General features: G+C 42.4%; 1 protein-coding gene across 1 annotated transcript; it reads right to left on the bottom strand.

Annotated features, from left to right (window-relative positions):
* Positions 1–1,402: 1,402 nt before the first annotated feature.
* LOC100668709 (NACHT, LRR and PYD domains-containing protein 2) lies at positions 1,403–23,601 on the bottom strand. The gene is made up of 8 exons (XM_064293187.1): positions 23,218–23,601; positions 12,589–14,188; positions 9,847–10,017; positions 8,389–8,553; positions 6,038–6,208; positions 5,053–5,223; positions 4,009–4,179; positions 1,403–1,889 (listed from the first exon to the last, which is right to left on the bottom strand). The coding sequence occupies exons 1-8, from the start codon at positions 23,501–23,503 to the stop codon at positions 1,754–1,756; spliced, it is 2,871 nt and encodes a 956-aa protein (XP_064149257.1). The 5' UTR covers positions 23,504–23,601; the 3' UTR covers positions 1,403–1,753.
* Between the last annotated feature and the right edge of the window lie 1,148 nt (positions 23,602–24,749).

Raw genomic sequence — 24,749 nt, 5'->3', positions numbered from 1 at the left:
ATTCAGGACACCTGCTCTTGTTAGCTTCATAGAAGCGGTTGGGCTGGTTTATACTTCTCACAGAAGTTCATGAACTTTCTTATTCTACCTTATTGCCAACTTCAGTGGTTTTAGCCTTAAATTTTCTTTACTCCTGGGAATTTAAATATGAACCAGATCTTGTGTCTGGAAGTGTCTGAAACAGTAACACACTCTTGGGGCTTATATCTCCTGGCCACCAGTCAGTCATATTGAAGAACAGAGAAGGGAGGGAAAGGAGAGAAAAGATAGGTACATTACTCTAGGCAAGGAAATCGAGTCTATCCTTTTCCAGCATATCAAGAGGTGGGAAAGGTTATGAACCCTTCTCTTCAGTCTTCTGACTCTTGCTTCCTTCTGCTTGCATCAAATGACATTCTTTTGTCTGTAATATAAAGTTTCCCTCTGCCTCCCTCCTTTCGGGGATATTTTATTACATTTATGGGCCACTCAGATAATTCAGGATATTCTCTCCATTTTAAGATTTAATCACATCTGCAAGTCATTTTCCAATGTAAGGTAATATTCACACATTCCTGGGAACAGAGATCTGGCTGTCCTTGAAGACCATTACTCAGCCCGCCCGCCTAGATATTTGACAGTTTATAAACATCAGTATTTTCACAATGATTTAATCTACCCCATCGGGTTGCTGGAAGAATTAGTTGAGTATATGCGTTTGAGTGTATGTGTACAAGACCACACCAAAGAATTGAGACATTTGAATTATGGTGCTGGTGAATATACCATGGACTTCCAGAACCACCAACCAATCTGTCTTGAAGTACAGCTGAAATACTCCTTAGAAGCAAAGATGGGGAGACTTGATCTCACATACTTTGGACACGTTATTAGGAGGAACCAATCCCTGGAGAAGGATATCATGCTTGGTAGAGGGCCAGTGAAAAACAGAAAGACCCTCAATGAGATGGAATGACAGTGGCTGCAACAATGGGCTCAAACATAGCAATGATTGTGAAGGTGGTGCAGGCCCAGGCAGTGTTTTATTCTGCTGTACATAGGGTTGCTGTGCGTCGGAGCTGATTCAGTGACACCTGACAACCACATTTGTACAAGAACAAGCAGATGCATGTACACGTGTATATATCAAGTGTTTTGGTCAATGCCTTGAATGCAAATTAGTGCTAAATAAAAAGCAACTGACTTATTTTAAGGAGTTTTGGGATTGTATATGTCACAAGGAAATGGTGAAGATCAGATAGGGAGGAACTATGCACGGAATTATATTTTCTGTAAGTAAATTAAGAGCCGTTACGAAGTATAACAATGATATGACCGGATATGTGCTTCGTTAAAGCACCTAAGAGTAGGGTTGGGAAGAGAAACGCTTTTAACAAGAACACTCACCAGGTAGCTCTTATGTAGGCCAAGAACAACCAGAACTGCACAATAGCAAGGCAAACGCATCAGTGTGATCACAAATACTTCAGTCACTTTTTCCCAAAATACTCCAAAAATAAGGTATTTTTCCGAGTTTTGTCAGAACCCATTAATAAGTACAACTTAGTTTGTAACTGCTTTCACCTTTATTTCTTTTGATATACTTGTGATACAGATTATTTCACACATAACAGGGCTAAGTGACTCGTGCACATTTCATGTAAGCCAGAGGGAAGGCCAAAGCTAAGATAGCATCTAGCCACCAACTTATGACTGAGGAGGCTCGTAGGAAATTCACTATCACCTTTGCAGGAGAAATGACTCCAGGGGGATTTCAGAGAAGGAAGTCATAAGAAGAAAGTTTTTCCTGGAATCTTAGTTTGTCGTTCTCAATAGTCAGTTGCGGATTGCTTCCTTTGACTTCTTCCAGCAGCTTTTGCATTTGAGCATCAGATTCATTTATGTTTAGCCTGGGGGATAAAGAGAAAAAATATTTCTTGTGCCACTTTTTTTGGTTATGCTATGTTACAGAGTTCCATACAGATTTGATACGTAAAAAGATAATATCAGGTTAATGCCATAATGGTATAAAGCCACACTGTGTAACTTTAGTTGCTTGGACCATTTATTATTCTGTATTTTCCGTGAGATTTAATTGATAAATTTACCTGTGGTACAACTCTAATGCCTACCCAGTCTATAACTTTGACAACTTCTACTTGGTAGACTAGGGGGATCAATTAAGCAGATGAGATGTATATACTTGAACGAAGCCAAGTAAGGCCCACTTCCCACCAACCCCTTAGAGCTAGAAGATACTAGCTAGCCACCATTTGACTTGAGATGACACCAACACCTCAGTTCTATGATTTACCTCTGTGGGAACCTCGTTCAGGATTTCCTGGGTGGTGCAGTTAACATGCTTGGCTGCTAACTGAGAGTTGGAGGTTAGAGTCCACCCAGAGCTACCTCCGAAGAAAGGAGCTCTACTTCCAAAATATCAGCCATTGGAAACCCTATGGAGCACAGTTCTACTCTGACATACCTGGGGCAGCCATGATTCAGAAATCAGCTTGATGGCAACTGGCATTGGTAACCATATTCAGCTATGTGCATGTAGAAATGGGGGTGTGGGCAGAGGGAGAGAATAATTAAAACAAAATATGCACAAAGATAAGATGGAGATCAGCTGTCATGTTTCTTGGTAGCAATGTAGTCCTGGTTTTATGACCACCACCAAAAGTAGTTTTTATTTTGTTGTCCAAGATTCACAACACACCCAGTACAACCTTAAGCTAGGCTTGAGTAGATTTATCTTGTTGGCAACCAAAGTAACTTTGGTTAACATAAGAACCAAGAAGCTTCAAGACATTTTAAATATGACCCTCTGAGGTAAAAGATGTGTGTATTTTTTTTTTTTTTTTTTTGAGGTCAATCACATCTTGTGGTAGAGAAACAAAAACAAACAGTTCCCCCATCCAGATCTGTGTTCAAGTAAAAGTGTTGAATCAGAAATGGAACATGAAGAATGGACCACACCAAAATTTTTAAGTATGTTGCTCTAAGACTGAGGGTATGATGTTAGGGTTTCAAGTAACAGAAATAGAAATCATTAACTTAAAAGGACTTATTTGAAGGAAATGGGGTAGCTGATAGCCTCAAAGAGCTAAAGGCTGAGTTTTAGAAAGAAAGGGCCAGGGCATACCAACATTTCCAGGATTTATGATCCAGAAAGCAACCTCCACATGAAGTCACTCATCTTGAGACTCAAAGACCGAGAAAACAATATCTGACCGGCTGGTCTAAGGTAACAGCTTTGCTGTTGTCTTTGAGGGCAGTACACTCCTTGATTGAAACTCACCAGTATCATCTGGATTGGGAGAGAACTCACAAAAAGGGGAGTAAGAAAACTCTAACATCCCCATTACCTTGTTTTGACTAGCATGGTACCTTATAATCTGAGATTCATGTTAAATAAATGTATCCTACACAATGATTACTTTAAGCCATCAGTGGTCTATGTTGTACCCGAGAATTTTAAGAAGTCCTCACACTTCTAGGAAGAAACTCCTGGTTCACATATGGACTACTTCTAGGAGACAGCAGACTCACTCCAAAGAGTAGGCTTCTAAGAGGATATTGACTTCCCACCCAGACCTCTATAACCAACATAGCCCAGACACCAACTCTTCCCAAAAGCACCACGAGGTAAGCAGTTTGATTTTCATAACAGGACCATGGCTGACCACCATAGCTCCCCCTCGGTAAATAATTACGCCGTAAGTCCAAGAATCTGACTCATGGCAATGCCGTGTGTGTCAGAGTAGAACTGTGCTCCATAGGGTTTTCAATGGCTGATATTCAGAAATGGATCACCAGGCCTTGCTTCCTAGTCCATCTTAGTCTGGAAACTGCTGAAACCTGTTCAGCACCATAGCACCGCACGCCTCCACTGACAGACAGGTAGTTGCTGTGTATGTAATTCTACCACTGAAACACTACTGCCCCTCCCAGAAATATAGCTGGAGGAATATGCTATGCTGATATTTCATTTCAGATACAGGTTGAAGTTTAAGAAGCATAGTTTACCGTAGATGTTTCAAGTTACACGTTGGTTCCTTTAAGGCCTCACACAGAATATTCAGTCCAGTAATTCCTATGTGATTCAGCCCCAGATCCAAGTGTGTTAGGCTTGATTTTTGTTGGAGAAGCTTTGAGAGATGATTGCAGCCACTGTCGGTTATACCACAGTTCCACAGCCTAGAAGTCAACCACGTAGAAAAATATCTGTTGGCTTAATGTTCCAACACCATGATCTTCTATCTCAAGTCACGGGTTTTAGACAAGCTTGGAAATAGAGGCTCAGAAACGAAGTCGTGGGGGTGGTGTGGTAAGTAGAAAGAAAGACACCAAACCTGTCACATTGCCCTCAAGTTGATTCCAACTCCTGGCAACCCCATGTATTACAGAGTAACACACAGGGCTTCCATAGGGCTTTCCTGGCTAAATCTTTACAGAAGTGGATTGCCAAGCCTTTCTTCCGTGGTGCTGCTGGGTGGGCTCGAACTGCCAGTCTTTCACTTAGCAGCATGACTACAGACTGTGCCACCCAGAGACGTGGTAGGCAGAATAATAGTCCCCAAATATGCCCTTGTCATAATTCCTGGAGTCTGAATATGGTACCTTACATGGCAAAAGGTACTTTGAAGATGTGGTTAAGGGTCTTGATATGGGGAAGTTATCTTGGATTATTTGGGTGAGCCTAATGTAATTATATTTAGTTCTTAGAAGAGGGAGGCAGGAGGGTCAGAGTCAGAAGGAGATGTGATGAAGGATGCAGAAGGGTGTGTGGCAGGGGTGGGGAGAAATTGATTTCAAGATGCTATAATGCCAGCTTTGAAGATAAGGAAGGAACCATGAGCCAAGGAATGTGGGCAGCCCCTAGAAGCTGAGAAGGCGAGGAAACTTACTCTCCCCTAGAGTCTTCAGAAGGAACACAGCCCTGCCAACATCTTGGCTTTAGCCTAGTTAGACCTATTTCAGTGGGTGGGGAGGTATAGGGGAATGTGGGAATATAAAGGGCATGGGGTATATATACACAGACACAAGCTAAGGCAGCCAGTGTAGACTTACACCAGGGCCTGTAGTTTACAGTCAGGGTAACTCAAGCCCTCACACAGAAGCTGCACTCCACCATCTCCAAGCTCATTCTTTGCCAAGCACAGGTGTGTCAGCTTCTGGTTGATGATCAAAGCAGAAGAGAGATCCTTGCAACTGGCTTCTGTAAGATGACAGTTTTCCAACCTGCAGAAGCATCACACAAACGGTAAGATGGTAGGAACACTTCTGAAGTCCAACCTTCTTTGGCTGCCTCCAAATGCTAGAGTCCTCAGCTACAACCCTTCTTGTAACTTCCCCCTCCCCTCTCTCCTATGCTAATGACCCATGAAGGAAGAGGAAGGAAAGGACAAGATACATGGGCCATGCACCTGGTACCAAAAATATGGACCAGGTATTTCCATCAATAGGAAGGTCTGTGTGTCACCTTCATGCTCCCAATTCCAGGTTGTTACCCCTGGTTGTGGATTGAATTGTGCCCCCACAAAATGTGTATCAACTTGGCTAGGTCATAATTCCCGGTATTGTGCAACTGTCCACCATTTTCTCACCTGATGTAACTTTCCGATGTGTTGTAAATCCTATCTCTATGATGGAAGTTATATTAATGAGGCAGTACTCAATCTGTAAGATTGGATTGTATCTTGAGCCAACCTCTTTTCCAGCAGAGAGACATGGAGGACCTCATGCCACAGAGAAAGTAGTGTCAGGAGAAGAGCCTGTCCTTTGGACCTGGGGTCCCTGCACTGAGAAGCTCCTAGGCAAGGGGAAGATTGATAACAAGGACCTTTCCCCAGAGCTGACAGAAAGCCTTCCCCTGGAGCTGATGCCCTGAATTTGGACTTATAGCCTACTAGACGATGAGAGAATAAATTTATTTTGAAGCCATTCACTTGTGGTATTTTTTATAGCAGCACTAGATAACTAAGACATCCCAGCTGGAATTCCATGGCCGCAGACCTAGAATAGAGATACTCCGTAGACAAGAAGAGAGACTTACGACAACCTCTGCAGGGAACACCTTGGGTGCCTCAATGTTGTACATAGCAACTTCACACCTTCATCCAAGAGCTCATCAGCTGTGAAGTTCAGGTATGTTAGGGACTGGTTGATTTCAAGGACCAAGAAGAGATCACCCCATTGCTGAGTGGTGGCTGAACAGGATTCCAACCTGCAGGAGAAACAGGAACAAGTCATGCTTGAGAATCTAAAACAAATACTGTGTAATTGTCTCACTCTATCATCTGGCCTAAATTAGCTGTAGTAGTAGTTGTCAACATGTGGTCCCTAGTTCAGCTGCACCAGCCTCAGAGACAGCTGCAAATGCAAACCCTTAGCCCCCAGTTCAGACATACTGACTCAGCTCTATCTTGCTGCTAGAGAAAACGAAGGTGAGATCTTGAGTTTCTGAACGTATACCATGCATAGATAGAAACAAAGGGCTGCAATATTTTTAAGCTTTAGAAACTTCTAGAAGCTTCAGTGTCTTTAGTCATCTCAATTAGATGTAGAACCCAATAACTTATGTTTTAAGTTGCACACAAACACCTGGAAAACCTGTTAAAACTAATTCTTGGGAGGAGCCCCAGTGGTGAATGGTTAAAATGCTCAGCTGCTAACCAAAATGTTGGTGGTTTGAACCTACCCAGCCGTTCTGCTGAAGACAGACCTAGTGATCTGCTTCCATAAAGATTACAGGCCCAGAAAACCCTATGGGACAGTTCTACTCTGTCACATGGGATCTCTGGTCAAAAATTGACTTGATGGTACCTAACAATAACAAAACCTCAACATGGATGACTTAAATATAGTTTTAAACAAACAACAAAAAAAGACTAACCCTAAATTCCTGGGCCACATCCCAATAGTTTCATTCAGAAAATCTGAGGTGGGCCCAAGATTTCATTTCGACATGTTCCCAGCTGATGCAGATGCTGTTAGTCCAGATACCACACATTGAGGCCTACCCGTTTAGGTGCCCAGTCAATCAAGTTCAGTAAGCAACACGTTACATATATTCTATGCCTGGAGACCCTTACGTGCAAATCGAACTTTGTTGGAACATTATGGATTATCAGCATGGCCCCTGGAAATTTTTTTTTTTTTTAAATACTGGTTTTGCCACTTACTATGTATGAAATCATGATCAAATTACTTAATGTCATTAAGTCTCATTTTCTCCATCTTTCAGTTGGTAATAAAGTTGCACCCTCATGTTAGGTGTTGGAAGTTGATAATCCACGTGAAGTACCAAGTGGAGTTATCTGCCGCAAAGCTAGAGTTCGCTAAAACCCAGCTAAAAAAAACCATTTTCTGCCCTTAGAGCCTACGCAGGGGAACCAGATGTAGCTGAAGAATTAGGATATAAGGCAGAATTGTAATTGCTTCAAAGAAAATGAGCAGAAATATTTGACGTGGAGTCTCCCCCTTTCCATTTTGGGTCTCAGTTTAATCACTGAGGAACAAATATGTTGCTGTTTCATGCTGTTGAGTTGATTCTGACTCATAGCATCCCTAAGGGCAGAGTAGGACTGCCCCATAGTGTTTCCTAGGGTGTAATCTTTATGGGAGCAGATTGCCAGGTCCTTTCCTCCACAGAACAGCTGGTGAGTTTGAACCACCAGCCTTTGGTTAGTATAGCCAAGTGCTTAACTGTTGAGCAACCAGGGCTCCTTGAGAAGCAAATTAGTAAACAGAATTTTAAGGTCACAGACTCTGTTTTCCTGGTTACTCCTCATAGGGAAAGGAAAAGGTGATCATCAGTGATGACGGCTACCATCGAATGCATGGACTGTGCGCATTTGGTTGCATCCAATCCTCAAATTCTTGAGATAAATATCCCATTTTACTAATGAGAAAACCAGTCGCCTCCAGTCGCTTCTGACTCCTGGCGACTGCATGTGTCAAAGCAAAACTGCCCTCCATAGGGTTTTCTATGGCTGTGACCTTTTAGAATTAGATCACCAAGGCTTTCTTCGAAGGTGCTTCTGGGTGGATTTGAACCACCAACCTTTTTGTTAGCGGCCAAGCACTTAACCGTATGCACCACCCAAGTATGCCTCACGAGGAAAAGACAGAGTTAAGTAGTTAACCCAAGTTTACCTTAGTAGAGACAAAGCCATAATTTGAGCGCTCTGTAGGACAGAATGGAACTGCCCCATAGGGTTTCCAAGGAGCTGCTGGTGGATTCGAACTGCTGACCTTTTGGTTAGCAGCCAAGTTCTGAACCACTGTGCCACCAGGACTCCCTAATCAGAATAAAGTATCCTTTTTTCCTAATCCACAGAGATGTACTATATAAGCTCACGGCAACTGTTTGGATGCTGAGTTCTTAGCAATGGCGAGATGTACCTGAGGTACTGCAGGTCACATTTTGGGTGTCTCAAAACCTCACACAACAGGGGAAGGACATCATTCTGGCAACTGCCTTGAAGGGTCAGATGTGTCAGAGTCTCTTGACCACTGAAAGCGAGGCAGAAGTCCCGATAAGCACTGGCAGGCAAGATATCGTTGAGGCTAGAGAAAACAAAGATGAGCTCTTGAGTTGCTGAACCTATTGTGCATAGACAGGAACAGAGGGTTGGAGATTTTCGAGCTTTAGAAACTATTATTGTCACGTGCCATCAAGTCAGCTCTGACTCAAAGCAACCCTAAAGGACAGAGTAGAACTGCCTCAGGGTTTCCAAGGAGTGGCTGGTAGATTCAAACTGTAGACCTTTTGGTTAACAGCCGAGCTCTTAACCACTGCGCCACCAGGGGTCCAATAGAAACTATTAGAGGCTCTAGTTTCTTTAGTCATCTCAAACTTTTGCAAAAAGGGAAATAAATCAGTCATTAGCAAACCCTCCAAACAAAAGCTGTTCTTCTATGGCTTTTTGCAAAATGGTGGCTGTTGCTGTTGTTAGCTCAGGTTGAATTGGTCCCCAACCCATGGTGAACCCATTCACAACAGAACAAAATCCTGCCTTGTCTTGTGCCGTTTCCATTGACTGGTTGCAGATCAGACTGTTATGATCCATAGGGGTTAGTAGACCAGCAGGTCTTTTTTGCTAGTCAGTTTTAGTTTGGAAGCTCCATCAACCTATTCCGCATCACAGCAACACACAGGCCTCCTCTGACAGATGGGTGGTGGCTGCATGAGGGGCATCGGCTGGGTATCAAATCGGGGTCTTTTGTATGTTAGTGAGATTCCTACCACTGAATCACCAATGCCCCTGGCCCAAGTGACAATCCCTTACTAATGCTCGGTTCTCAAAGCTTGTCCCAGCATGCTGATCTCCATTATGTTTCATCAGAGGTTCTCAACCAGGGGTGACCAGGCACCCACCCTCTGGGGACATTTGGTAATGACTAGAGACATTTTGTGTTGTCACAACCATGGAGGGTGATATGTGTTACCGGCATCTAGTGAGTAGATGTTAGGGATGTTTCTAAATATCCTACAACACACAGGACATTCCCCACACTCCAGTAAGGATATATACAGCCCAGGTTCCAACACAGGTTGAGAAACCCTGGTCTACATACAACCCTACGGTCGTCATAATAGGACTAAAACTGCCCTCAGATCTTGATGTCCCTTACGGTGTTCTGTGGCTGTCCAAACCATAATTTACATTTTATTAAAAATCATTTCATATAGTTGTTCTAGTAGACAAATATTAAGGACAGGAATCCCTTCAGTTACCTGTATCCTGAACACTTGGTTGGAGTCTGGGGCAGGGATTCACATATTGCTCTGATATTAGAACACAAGACACTTGGTCATGCCCTAGGGATTTCAATTCAGCGAAATTAGCTTTTACTTACACCACCTTCTGGAGATTATGGGTGGCAGAGGCCATTTGTTCACAAAGAATCCTCACTGAGGAGTCACTAAGGAAGCTTCGATCGATTTCCAGAAATATTGGATTCTTGTTTGAGCCAAACATGGAACAAAGGTCCATCCAGAAAGGTAGAATGCGCTGATCCTTCTGAGACCTGCAAGGAAAAGATGAAGGGAAAAGAGATGTCCAGGATGAAGGAATTTACCAAGGATTTCTGGAGATAAAAGCCAATTATTTGGCCATCATGGTAAAAGTATTTAGGGTTGGCTCAGGGTACATACCCCTAATAGCCAAACCAAAGCAAGAATAGTTGCTGTCAACTTGACTCTGACTCATGGCGACCCCGTCTTGTGTCAGAGTAGACCTGTGCTCCACAGGGATTTCAGGAGCTGATTTTTCAAAAGTAGACCACCAGGTCTTTTCTTCCAAGGCACCTCTGGGTAGACATGAACCTCTAACCTTTCAGTTAGCATCTAAGAGTGCTAACCATTTGTACCACTCAGGGACTCTCCACACTTCTAGTAAATAGGTATAACTCTAAAAGCTGGATGATTCAGTATTTAATACCACTAACAAATAATCACATAAAACATCACTGGAGAAAGAAGTTGTGCTTTTTGCTTATTCTAACCAAGGATTAGAATAAATTAGAATTCTAAGCACATCATTGGAAGAAGATTAAGAGCAATATACATATTAAAAAAAACCCCAAAACGGTTGCCCTGGATTTGATTCCGACTCATAGCAACCCTTTGGACAGAGTAGAACTGCCCCATAGTTTCCAAGAGCGCCTGGCGGATTTGAACTGCCGACCTCTTGGTTAGCAGCCATAGGACTTAACCACCACGCCACCAGAGTTTCCAGTGACGCTACAGGACAGAAGAAATACCCCATAGGGTTTCCAAGAAGCAACTGGTGGATTCAAGCTGCCAACCTTTTGGTTATCAGCCTGAGCTCTTAACCACTGTGCCACCAGTGCTCCTTATACATTATCAGTTGGGGATATTTGAAGACCTAACAGTGTATCTTTACATGTAACATGTGACCATTCTCTAGTTTACAACTACCATCTCTTAACCTAAGGCAATGTTCATAAAAACTTGAGAAAAATACAACCTTTAAGTAGTTGTATATTCATGTACATTAAGTTTTTCAAAGAACCTTTGTTTCCTGGTGGTAACCTCTGGGTGTTAGGATTTGCACAGGTGACTTATATTTATATTTATCAATCTTGCTTTAACTATATATGTATATAAAAAAAAACCTCTTTGCCATAGTCAATTCTGACCCTAGTAACTCATAGCAGCCCTATAGGACAGAGTAGAGCTGCTCCACAAGGTTTCCAAGGAGCAGCTTAGTAGATTGCGAACTGCCGACCTTGGCTGGTTAGCAGCCAAGTTCTTAACCACTGTGTAACCAGGGTTCCATATATATGTAAAAAAAAAAAAAAAAAATGTAGCTATCTTTATAATCAGAAAAAAAAAAAAAAAAAAGACTTTCAGGACAATGGTGAGGGCATGTGAAAGTATGATGTATCAGGAAGTTAAAACAGATTACTGACAAAGGAATACTGAAGGAGCCCTGGTGGTACAACGGTTAAGTACTCCGCTGCTTACCAAAATGTTGGCAGTTTGAACCTACCCAGTGGCTCCAAAGAGACCTGGCGATCTGCTTCCATAAAGTTTATAGCCTAGAAATCCCTATGGGACAATTTTAGTCTGTCAAATGGGGTCACTGAGTAGAAACTGACCTGGCAGCACTTAAGGTATATACCCAAGAGACTTGAAATACTGTATGATCTCAGGAATATGAACTAAGTGGAAAGGTAAATACACAGAGATCAGAGCTCACCTGTGGTTACCAGGCCAGGGCTTTATACAATTTTACATTTCGAACAAGATCCCAGGCAATGTTAATATTGTTACTGGTTAGGGGCCAGCTCTGAGAACCACTAGTACCCAGAAAGCCCGGTAGAGCAGTACATCTCAAAATTCATCAAAGGTAAGAACTGCCTAGGAATCTTGTTAAAAATGTAGATTTTGATTCAGTATTATCTGGGGTGGAAATGCAAATTCTCAGCAGGGATTCAAACCGGTTTGAAGCCCTGTTACCAGGGGAGAATCATGGTCTAGGAAACAATGAGTTTTTGTTTATAAAGATGGAAAATTTGGCAAAGGATATTGGTGATCATTGCATAACAAGATTGATGTAACTGATCTCACTGAATTGCATTTATGTGAAAAATGTTGAATTGGCAAACGTGGTGCCAACAATAAAAATAAAAAGGGAGAGTAAGTCTCAAAACAAAATCTGGTTCCAAAGTCCCCATTCCCCATCAAAATATCACGCTCGCCCACCTTGAAGGTTAAGCAGGAAGGAAGTCCAGGAAGAAGAAAAAGAATGACTCTAAAAGAAAGAAAAAGCAGGGAGTCTCTGGGTAGTGCAGACGGTTAAGTGTTTGACTACCAGCCCACTGCTAGCCAGAAGGCTGGTGGTTTGAACCCTCCCAAAGGTACCTCAGAAGACAGCCTGGTGATCTGCTTCTGAGAAGTCACAGCCTTGAAGACCCTATCAGAACAGTTGTAACTCTGCACACATGGGGTAACCATGAGCTGGAATTGACTCAAAAGCAACTAACAAAGGTAACGGGAGACTCTGGTTTGTTCTTAGGACATAGGAGGAGGATGAAGATAGGCAAACCAAGAATGAAAATGAAAGCTCTTACCTCTCAACTTGAGAGCCCGATTCCAAGGAAGTATCATTCTCCAGAAATATCCCTTTTTCTATCTTCAGTGAAATTTTCTCCAAATTTTGACAATGCTTGAGGCAGAAAGAAGCGTGTACAACGTCCATTTCACTTTTTAACTTTAGGGATATTTCCTTGAAATGGGCCATTGCATCCTTCACAAACTCTTCCTCCTGAGATTCATAGAGACAGTAAAACACCTCCTTCATGCCCATCACTGAGAAGGGTTTGTTCTCATTGGACTTCACTTTCCATCTCAGCAATTCCTGCTTGACATCTATTGACAGTTGGCAGCCAAACGTTGTCTCCAGCTCTCTGGTTCTCTTTTCATTTGAGAGGCCAAACAAGAAGTACCCAACCTGGGGCAGGCTGGGGTTCTTTAATCTTTCTTCCTTGGAGAACAGCTTTTGTATATTGCCAATATCCTCCCTGTGGCTCTCCCTGTCTTCCTTCTCTTCCTCACTCCCCAGAACATAGAATATGGCGGCAAAGAACTGCTGGACACTGAGGTGGATGAAGGAGTAGCAGCCTTCACAGCCCTTGACCTTCTGAAGGATATTCTTGTCCAGGAAAGGACTGAGCTCACACTCCTTCACCCCAAGTCTCTCAAGATCTTCTCCATCAAACACAGATGTCTGTGTCCACACACCCTCAGCTGCCAGGAGACACAGAGCCTTCACTGGGGCTTGGAGGCACTGACCAGGACAGCTGTCAGGTGCCGGCATAAACTGGCTGCAGATGAAACGCAGGAAAAGCGAGGTGGTAGTTTGGCAAGTGGGTGTGGGGTCCTCCCCCTTGTCCATCTGCAGCTTCAGACAAGTACAGACAACCCAGCACACCATGGGGGCTGAGCCCAGGCTGAACAAGGCTGTGTTGCTCCTCATTAGGTCGAAAGCTCGCAGGGCTTGGTCCTCATCTTGGAAGTGTTTCAAGAAATACTCCCTCCTGTCCACCTCCAAGAAGCCCTCGATGTCTACGAAGAGTGGCCGTTCCACCAAGAACCGGAGCTCTCTCAGTGCCCAGGGTCGTGTGGTGATCAGGAGAGTTGCATTGGGGAACATTTTCTTCATGAACAAACTACTCAAGAGGACAGGCACTGGCTTCTGCTTCTTCCAGTCACCACATATATCACTGATCAGTGCCCCAGGGGGGAATCTCAGCTCATCGAAACCATCAATGATGATCAGGATCTTCCGTGATTGGGCTAGGACGTCTGGGATGGCATGCTGCAACTCAGGATAGTCCTTGGTAATCAGCTCAGCACAAGTGCACGGCCCTATGTGGTTGAGTTCCTTGCAGCTGAGATAGAAAATATATTTGAAGGTCTTTGCAAGATTGTCCTGTGTCCAGTCCCGCATCAACTCTTTGGCCAGTGTGGTTTTCCCAACACCAGCAGGCCCTCGCAGCACCACTGTGTCTGGAAATGGCCCTGTTAGCATTTTAGGATTGCAGAATGGGATCAGCATTTTGTATCTCTGGGTGATAACACGGAAGTTTTCGGCAGCTCCAGGGTTAAGGTTGTTCTTCCAGATTTCCCAAAACTTCTTCTTCAATGTAATCCTAAATTTATCTTCTTTATCTTCAGTAATATAAGGTACGAGGGCAGACAGGGTATAATGGTTATTCATCAGGAAAAAAAAAAAAAAAAAAAAACCTTGGTATTGTGTAGTAAAGAAAAAAAAAGAGTGAGCTTTACGAAGAACAACCCAGACACCAAACTCAGTTCAGGAAGATAAAACACCAACCTGGCCTTTTTGCTTTCCAACCCTCATCTGATTCTAGGTTTATGGGATCATCTCTCTCTACCTGGGTGAGCTCTGCAAAAAAAAAAAAAAAAAAAAAAACAATAAAAACACAGAAAATAGAGTGGGCTTGGCACAAAAATAGTTGACTTCTCCAGAGAGTTCAGAGTCTAATCTGAATTCTTTGTCCACATTATGTGCTGGTAGGAGGTACAATGGTTGAGTATAGAGATGTGATAAATAGGACAGATGACTCCCTACACCAAGTGACATGTCTGTACTCTGTAGAGTCGTAACAAGAAATACTCTGTAGAGCCATAAGAAATATGCTATCAAAACTCAACGTGAATTATAGCAATTGCTATACTATGTTACACATGTGTCTCTTCTTGTATTGGACTATGAGTTCTTAAAACAATGTTCATGTCTTAGGCAGCTGGAAGTCTTCAATGCCAAGAATAATACTGTGTAATAAATTATAGACCATGTAGATACCATAGTGAATTGAATAGTGTCCCCCCAAGTTCATGTCTACCTGGAACCTCAGAATATGACCTTATTTGGAAATAGTCTTTTCGTAGATGTAATTATTTAAAGATCTTTGAGATGAAAACATCCCGGATGTAAGACAGGCCCTAAATCTGATGAGTAGTGTCTTTGTAAGGCAAGGAGAGGGAGATTTAGACACAAAGACATAAAGAAGATACACACAGAGAAGGCGGCCATGTGAAGATATAGAAAATTGGAGCTATGCTGCTACAAGCCAAGGGTGTGTGGGGCCATGAGAGGCTGAAAGGAAGGATTCTTCCATAGAAGCTTCAGAGGGAGATTGGCCCTGCTAAAATTTTGATCTGGGACTCTAGCCTCCAAAATTGTGAACGAATGAATTGCTATTGTTTTAAAACGTAGTACCTGGGGTCTTAAAAACTTGCACGTGACCATCCAATGTATGGCAACTGATTTCTATTCACTTGGAGCAACAGAGGGAGGAGAGACAGAAGTAGGAGGAGGATGTGGAATGTCTGGCTAGTAACCTCCAGGAACAACTGCCTCCTTTGCCAGGAGGCCAGAAGAACTGGGTGCTGCCCAGCTATGATTATTTAACAAAGGTTTAATAGAAGAATCCTGATCAAAAGGGGAAAAATGCAGAACAGAATTTCAAATTCTTATGGACTCCAGACTTTCTGGAGCCATGGGGACTAGATGAACCCCTGGAACTATTACCCTGAGAAAATCTTTCAAACTTAAACCAAAAATATCCCCTGAAGTCTTAAGACCAAACAATAGCTTATCTTAACCAGTAAAAAATGTCTGCATTGAACATTAATGCTGTTTTAAGATCTATATGATAGCAAAATGAGAACAGCAATTTGAAAGATTAGATAGGAACCTTTAGGGGGCAGTGAGTTGTTAATGGGGGAGAACAACTCAGAGAAGGAGGGTGAGAATGACTGCACAACTTGAAAAAACAATCCTGTCACTGAATTTGGAAACCCTGGTGATGTGGTGGTTAAGAGCTGTAGCTGCTAACCAAAAGATTGGCAGTTTGAATCTGCCAGGCACTCCTTGGAAGCCCTATGGGGTAGTTCTACTCTGTCCTATGGGGTTGCTATGAGTCGGAATCGACTCAATGGCAATGGGTTCGGTTTGGTTTTGGTCGCTGAATTTTACATGTAGAAATGGTTGAATTGGCGTATTTTCTGCTGTATATATTTCTCAACAATAACAATAAAACTGAACAGATCAAAACAATATTGTAACTACTTATCTTAGATCATCACCATAACAGCCTCAATTCATTACTCAAATGTTTGAGTAGCAGTACTAATGGTATGCCACCCATCTGAAATACCAGACAACTTTTTAAGTGTTACCCAAGAGAAATGAAAAAGTGTCTACACAAAGACTTGCACATGGATGTTCATAGCTGTATTATCAGAACGTAGAAATAAAATCCATCAACTTTATGGATAAGTATTATTCAGCTAATAAAAAAGGACTGGATCAATTGATACATGTAATGACATGGAGGAAACTAAAAAAACCATTATGCTAAGTAAAAACAGTTAAGAATCCAGACCCAAAAAGGCCACATGTGTCCAAAAAAGGCAAATCCAGAGAGAAAGTAGACTAGTCGTTGCCTCAGGGTGGAGGTCAGGGAGTCATTGCAAATGGGCACAAGGGACCTTTTTGGAGTGATGGGACTATTGTGAGATTGAAGTGTTGATTGCTGCATAGCTCTTTAAAGTTACTAAAAATCATTAAGTTTGTACACATAAATAAAGTTTATAATATGCAACTGTACTTTAAGAACCTGGAAAAAAAAAAATACCACCAGGCAAACTTGAGAGACCAAGATTAGAAATCCAACTGCGATGCTCCTTAGAAGCAAGGATGGAGAGATTTTTGCTTGCTTACTTTGGACATGTCATCAGGAAAGACCAGATGCTAGAAAAGGACATCATGCTTGGTAGAGGGCCAGAGAGAACAGGAAAACCTTCAATGAGATTGACACAACAGCTAAAACAATGGGCTCAAACATACCAACAATCATGAAGATGGCACAAGACAGGGCAACATTTCATTCTGTTATACATAAGGTTGGCATGAGTCGAAGCACGCTCGATGGCAACTAATAACTAACACCAACAATTCTGTATTGACCATCAGGTAAAAGCTTAGACGAGTCACCTACCTGCAATAGTTCTCAGTGTTCAAGTTATTAAACTCATCTGATAACATGAACTTCTAAAATCTAAAAGGAATGCTATACAGCATATTCATAACTTTCTAAGAGCTAAATTCTGGTTGAAGCCCTGGTGGCACAGTGGTTAAGTGTTCAGCAGTCCAGATCTACTAGCCACTCCCTGGGAACCCTATGGGGCAGTTCTATTCTGCTGCATACAGTTGCTATGAGCTGGAATTGACTTGATGGGAAATGGGTTTGTTTTTTTTTGGTTTTGGATTCTTATTTGTTCCAGTGTCCAGTTTGCCCTCTATTCTTGTGCAAGGGGAGCATTCTCCATGAGACAACTGGTATAAGAAAATGAGACTTCAGAGAGATGGAATTCCCAAGAGGAGTGGGTGAAGACAGCAAGAAAGGTTATGGTTCACTTAGCTTACTCAACATTTTATGTCCTAAGACCAACCTGGCTCTCCCTCTAATTGCTCTTCTATTTCCTCCAAGTTTGAACTTTCTGGTTCCTGAGTCCATGTCATCTCTAAAGAAAGAAAAAAAAAGAGGAGGGGGTATATTATGGGCTTGTTACTGTGGCATTACTGAAACTCCTGTCTGGGAGACAGTGGGACTTCAAGAGGGCCCCGGCTCAACCACTCGGTCTCAATATTTAAACCTAGATTATGTGAAAATGATGTTAATGAGGTACTAGATATAAATTGAAATGTAAACAGGCCATGATTTCAGGCTTCGTTATCAAGGAAGACTTCATGGATTGACTGGACTGAATTCCTGGTTTCTGACAAGGTAGATAAAGTTACATTGTGCTGGGAAGAACATAGGAACAGGGTGGGGTCACAATGGGAGTAGTCTCTCAGATTCAATTTTAGATAATGAATTGGTGAGTCAAAGGGACTTCTGAGAAGATATCCAGAGGCAATTGGATATAAGCATCTGATACTGGAGAGGTTATCTTTTGGGAAGGCTTTAGAATATAAATAGTTAAGATTCCAAGGTTATTAACAAGAGTTTTTCCTGCTGAGAAGAGGGCCAGCTGGTTATCCATTTTGATTAGGCTGAAGGGATAGAAAAGGGATGGGGGCAGGTACGGAGGGGAACAGGAGGCCCCAGAAGAGAATGGGGGAGGGAGGAACACACCATGGGGGTCTCCTAGCAGGGAACCGAGTGGGGGCGGTGGCAGAGGTCGCCGGGCAGGGAACCTTGAAAGAATTGAGGAAAAATCATATATAAGTAGTACAACCAAGACAGTATCACAGAAGCGGAGAATGAGGTTTTAAACAACTTTAAGCCAAGAACTATCTGGTACTTATTTACTCAGAATATTTCACTGAACACTCACTCACTTTGTGGTAAGGGCAATTCCTTAAAGCATCACCAAATGTCAAGCCTAAAAGGCTGCTAATTTTTATAGGAAATTCATCTTGTCACTATGGGATCTTGAACATTTTGTGCACTGGTAGAAGTATTCAGATTGTATGGGTTTTATGTATGAATGGTCGTAGAGGGGCTTTTCAAACCATTCCCAAAATTAAAATATGACTTGTGCTCAAGGCAATGGTATTTTGGTGGCACAGTCATTAAGAACTTGGCTGCTAACAAACAGGCTGGCAGTTCAAATCCACCATCCACTCCTTGGAAACCCTATAGGGTAGTTCTACTCTCTCCTCTAGTGTCACTATGAGTCAATTTTCCCGCAGTTGGTTTTTTTTTTTTTTAAAAAAAAAGAAAATGTTGAGAACCACTAACCCAAAATTTCTTTAGGCCAAGGGTTAGCATAGCAAACTTTTTCTGCTTTGCAGGCCATGTGGTCTGTCATAACTACGCTGTAGTGCAAAAGCAGCTGCAGGTAATATGTAAGCACGTAAGCGTGGCTGTGTTCAAACAGAACTTTGACAGACATTGAAATTTGAACTTCGTATGATTTTCACAGGTCATGAGATATTCTTTGGAGGTTTTTCCAAGCATTTTTAAAAACATGGAGACTATTTTTAATTTGTGGGGTGTATAAAAAAACAAACAGTGGGCTGGATTTGATTTATGGGTTGTAGTTTGCCAACCCCTGCTTTAAGCCAACCTGAAGTTCAAACCAGGGTCCCTGGGTCACACGAAAGGTAAAGCACTTGACTACCAGCCAGAAGGTTGGCAGTTTGAACCCACCCAGAGGTGTCTTGGAAGACAGGCCTAGTGAATCTCCTTCTAAAAAGGTCAGTCTTGAAAACCCTGTAGAGCAGTTCTATTCTGCACACATGGGGTCACCATGAGTCAGAATCAACTCGATGGCCACTAAGGACAACAGTATCCAAACCAGAAAAACCAGCTGCCAACAAGTGGTTGACTCATGGCAAACCCGTACGTGTTAGTAGAATTGTGTTCCATAGGGTTTTCAACGGCTGAGTTTTCAGAAGTAGATGATCACCAGGCTTTTCTTCTGAGGCACCTCTGAATGGACTGGAACCACCAAAATCTTTTGGTTAGCAGCCAAGCACATAACTTGTGCCACACAACTTACCTAGTTCAGCTCACTCAGATTCAAAGGGAAGGCTCATTCTCTTTTTCAAGTTTGTATTTACTTATTTCCAATATAAACACTGTCTTATTTTAGTTTTTCATGTCTTATTACTTTTTTTTACCTGCTGGACAACAGTGCCACTGCAGGAGCAAGGATGAGGTCTTGTGTTTTTTTTTGTATTCCTAATGCTCGGTTGTCTTGTCTAATTAAAACAAATCAGTAACTGAGTTTTAAAATTTCACATTAAAGATTGTATATGAGTTCACTTACCTAGTGATGGAGGTTTCCTTTCACGAAGGGATTTCAAAGCTGCTTCTGAAAAAGGGGGAGGTGAATGATATTTATTATCTTTCAGATACAAATCCTGCTAAGTATAGAACTCTCTGGGTTCCATCTTGCTACTTTCAAATTTGCCATCTCCAGAGGCCAGATCAAGGCTAAAAGTCCTCACCTGTCCATGAAAGACAGGGAATGTTAAGCTAGAACTGATCCCTGGCTGGAATACAACCAGGAAATTTTTATTTTTTATTGTGTTTTAGGTGAAAGTTTACAGCTCAAGTTAATTTCTCATACAAAAGTTTATATACACATTGTTATGTGACCCTAGCTGCAATCCCTATAATGCGACCGCACACTCCCCCTTTCCACCCCAGTTTTCACAACTGGGAAATTTTTAAAGAGAAAAAAAGATTGGTTAGTGTTATAATTTGAATTGTGTCCCCTAAAATATGTATTGAGTCCTGACTCCTGTTATTTGTGAATGTAATCCTGTTTAAAAATAGAGATTTGCGTTTTGTTAATGAGGTCATACCAGTTGTTATGGATGGAGGTCATACCATTTTGTAAATCCTAACCCCTATAACCTATTGAGGAAACCCTGATGGCATAGTAGTTAAGTGCTACAGCTGCTAACCAAGAGGTTGGCAGTTCAAATCTGCCAGGGGCTCCTTGGAAAGTCTATGGGGCAGTTCTACTCTGTCCTGCAGGGTCGCTATGAGTTGGAATCCACTTGATGGCAGTGGGTTTGGTTTGGTTTTTTATGCCTATGAGTATAATCCCATTCGGGAATGGGTTGTCTGTATTATGTTAAGACAGTAGAGGGTGCCTTAAGTCAATCTCTTTTGAGATATAGAAGGTATAAAAGAAATTAAACAAGTAAGGTAGCAAGCAGAGGTGGGGGAAGAGAGGTGTCAAACCACATGAGGATCGCCCAGGAACAAAAGCTCAGAAGAGACAAGGACCTCCCTCCAAAGCAAACAGAAAAAGCCTTCTCCTAGAGCCGATGCCCTGAAATCAGATGCCTAGCCACCTATGAGAAAATAAATGTTTGTTAAATCCATGCATTGGTGTCATTTCTGTTATTGCAGTACTAGATGAGACACCAGTATAGGAAAGATCCTAAACCTAATAGTTCTGAGTCACAGAAAGACCAGAAGAGACAGAGCCACACACACTGGGGAAGACAATTGCCACATGAGGATCGTCTCCAAGCGAAGGAACCAAGGTGTCACAGATTGACTTATGTCCCTGCAAAAATATGTATCAACTTGGCTGGGCCTTGATTCCCAGTATTGTGTGACTGTCCTCCACTTTGTGATTGTAATTTTACAATTTAAAGAGGATTATGGTGGGATTGTAACACCCTTACTATTATCCAACGTAAAGGGAGTTTCCCTGGGGTGTGTTCTGCACTGCCTCTTATCTTACAGGAGATAAAAGGGACGCAAGCAGAGAGTTGAGGACCTCAAACCATCAAGAAAGCACCAGGAGCAAAGTGCCTCCTTTGTACCTGGAGTTCCTGCACAGAGAAGCTCCTAGTCCAGGGGAAGTCTGATTACGATGGACATTCCTCTAGAAAGAGAGAAACCCTTCCCCTGAAGCTAAAGCCCTAAATTTGTACTTCTAGCTTACTAGACTGTGAGAAAATACCTGTTTGTTAAAGCCATCCATTTGTGGTATTGCTGTTATAGCCAACACTAGATAATCAAGACACAAGGTATGCCCAGAGCTACTGACAAGGAAGGAATAGACACTGCTGAGGCCGATTTGAACTTTTAGCCTCCAGATCTGTGAAACAGTAAATTTCTGCTCCCTTAGAGCCCCCTAACTTGTGGCATTTGTTACAGCAGCACTAAGGAGACCAAGTAAGGGAACAGAGCCGGGTTATATATCCTGGAGAACCCAAGCTGAAGAGAAAATACTCCCTAAAGTAGTGTTGACAAATATAAACATAATGCCAGCCACGAAAGCTGAAAAATATTAGCATCTCCTGGGAAGTTTTTAGGTTCCTGGGTAGTGCAATTTGATTTGTGATCAGGTGCTAACCTAAAGGTTGGTGGCTCAAACCCACTCTGTGGTGCTGTGGAAGAAAGGCCTGACAAGCTGCTCTGGTAAAAAGTCACAACCAAGAAAACCCTGTGGAGCTTTCCTCTAACACACGTGACCGCTGTGGGATCGCCACGTGTCAGAACTGACTCAATAGTGACTAAAAACAACAAAAAGCTCTAAAGCCTCCCGTGCCTAGATGGAACCCTAGACCAATTAGTGAGATCACTGTCTTTGGGGGTAGATCCTGGATATCAGTATAGTTAAAGGTCCCTAGGAGATTCTAAGCACAGCCAAGGTGGACAACCTGTGATCCAAAGCAACCATTCTCAACTGGGGGTGGTGATCTTGACCCCTAGGGAACATTTGGCAATGCTGGAAGATATTTGTGTTGTCACAATTTGGCGGGGAGGGGATGCTGCTACTGGCATCTAATGGGTAGGAGCCAGGGATGCTCGCTGCTAAACATCCTGTGGTGCAGAGGACAGTCCTTACACCGCCCTCTCAAAGAATCACCCAGCCCAAAATACCACTGTTGTCATTAGTTGCTATTGAGTTGATCCTGACTCATGGTGACTCCTTATCTGCAGATTGCCAGGACTTTCTTCCATGGCACCTTCTGGATGAGTTTGAACTGCCAACCTTTCAGTGCTTAACTGTAGTCAAGTACTGAACTGTTTGCTCCACTCAGAGTGGCACTCCTTAGTACTAATTAAAAACCTGATCTAAATGGAGGTTTAAATGTGTGTGAGTGAAAGTGTTTATAGATATACTATATGGAGATGGAACAATTAGAAATCGAATCTGAACAAGGGTATACAGTAATTTAACACCTCTAAAAACATGAGAATAGGATCATGAATACCTGTCATGTAAATAACCTTAAACAGGAAAAGGGACATACAGAGAGACCAGGGTAGATACATAATTATCTGGAAGTAGAAGCAGAATATCAGAACCAGGACAGATACCAAGGCTTTATGAAGGTCTTGCATTTACGTTCAGGTCCCCGGGTAGCACAAACTGTTTATGCTCAACTACTAACCTAAAGGATGGCATTTTGAACCCACCCAGTGGCACCACGGAAGACCTGACGAACTGCTTCCGTGAAGATCACAGCCATTGAAAACCCCCTTTGGCGTGCGGTTCTACTCCACACACGTGGGGTCACCATGAGACCAGGTCAACTTGAGGGCAAGTTAACAGCAGCAACAACACATTTGTGTTCAGAACAGGGAGCCTTCTCTAAGGCCCAATGTTGCTTTTGGTGTTTCTAAAACCCTGGAGACTTATTCCCTCCTCCCTGCACAAAGCATGGACTGGTTTCTGCTCACCCCGGAGTTCATCCTTGGCTCTCTCAGACAGATCCACCCGGTTCATCTTGTCAAAGCCATGGATCGCTGCCATCTCTATCCAGTAGCTGTGGCAGTTTTTGATGAGAATTTCTGCCAGTTGCTTCCCATTGGCCTGCTCGATCTCCATATGTGGGAGCTCCTGCTGGTGGAATGCCTTGTGCAGGGGAAAGGACCTCAGCATAGATTTGAACTGGCCCAACTCATCCTGGTCAAGCTCTTCCAGAAGAGGCTGCAGGTTGAAATCCAACTGTGCTGGAGACGCCATCTTGTTTGGTGAGGGAGATATTAGGATTCACAGCTAAGAATTAAGGCCCCTGAAGTCTTAAAAAAACAATTTAGTTTAACAACTCAAGAAATCTGCCTTAAGCATTGTGCTCTTTTGAACAGCTATCTGTATGGAATCAGATTGATGACAGCAACTTGAAAGATTAGATAGGAACCTTAGGGGGCAGTGAGTTTATGTTAGTGGGGGAGGAACAACTTAAAAAAGGGCGAGAATGGTTGCACAACTCAAAAGATGTACTCAGTGCCACTGAATTGGACATGTGGGAAAACTGGGGAAAAAAAAAAAGAATTAAGGGAAGAAATAGACTATAGCAAATCAGTACTCTTATGTCAACATACAGGTTGCATATGTGCCAGAACAGGGTTATTCTACTGCCAAACCTGCTTCTTCAAGAACAACCTCTCCAATGGAAGTAAAATTCATGCAGAATTCTCTCCCAACTCCTTTGCTTGACATTAGTGGTTCACATGCTGGGAGTCTGGGACCGTTTCAGGAGTCCCTGGGTGGTACAAGTGGTCAATGTGCCTGGCAGCTAACCAAAAGGTTGGGATTAGTGTTCACCTAGAGGCCTTTCCTCCAAGGAACCTCTGGGTGGATTAGAACTTCCAACCTTTCAACTGGTAACTGAGCACTCAACACACTTTGTGCTACTCAGGGCTCCTTTTATAAAGAATACAGTCTTCCCAGATTAGTATTTTACTGAGATATAATTCCAGGAAAAAAATCTAATGGATAATATAATTTGGCAGAACCAATCCCAGATCCGGGAAATTTTTAAGATAAATAACTGTGCTAGAAATATTAACGAGTTGTAGATACAGGAGGCAATAAATCTACTCTTGGCATACAACAACATAACATTTTCCAGGTAAGATTCCTTCCCTTGCTATAATGGGAGCCACGTTGCATGCAGAACTTCTTTTCTACTCATGATTCTAAGTCAGCCATGAAATCAAATTATACCTTAAGAGCTAAAACAGAACACTTCTGTATAAAAATATGTTGATGGCATATCAGATAAACCTGGAACAGACTACAAGAATTGTACCACAATATAAGATTAGTCCATCAGTTCTGAAAGGTTTACCCCAAATGAAGAAAGACATTTAGATATCCACATCACAATATAAGCTAAGTTTCAGATGGAAACCTGTAATTAACAATTGGAAATAGTAAAGATGTTCTGTTTAAAAACGGCAAGTTGAAGCAAAGGAAGAGTTCAAAT

The sequence above is a fragment of the Loxodonta africana genome, chromosome 11 (assembly GCF_030014295.1).
Source record: "Loxodonta africana isolate mLoxAfr1 chromosome 11, mLoxAfr1.hap2, whole genome shotgun sequence".
NCBI lineage: Eukaryota > Metazoa > Chordata > Mammalia > Proboscidea > Elephantidae > Loxodonta > Loxodonta africana.
This window is presented reverse-complemented; position numbering and strand designations above follow the sequence as displayed.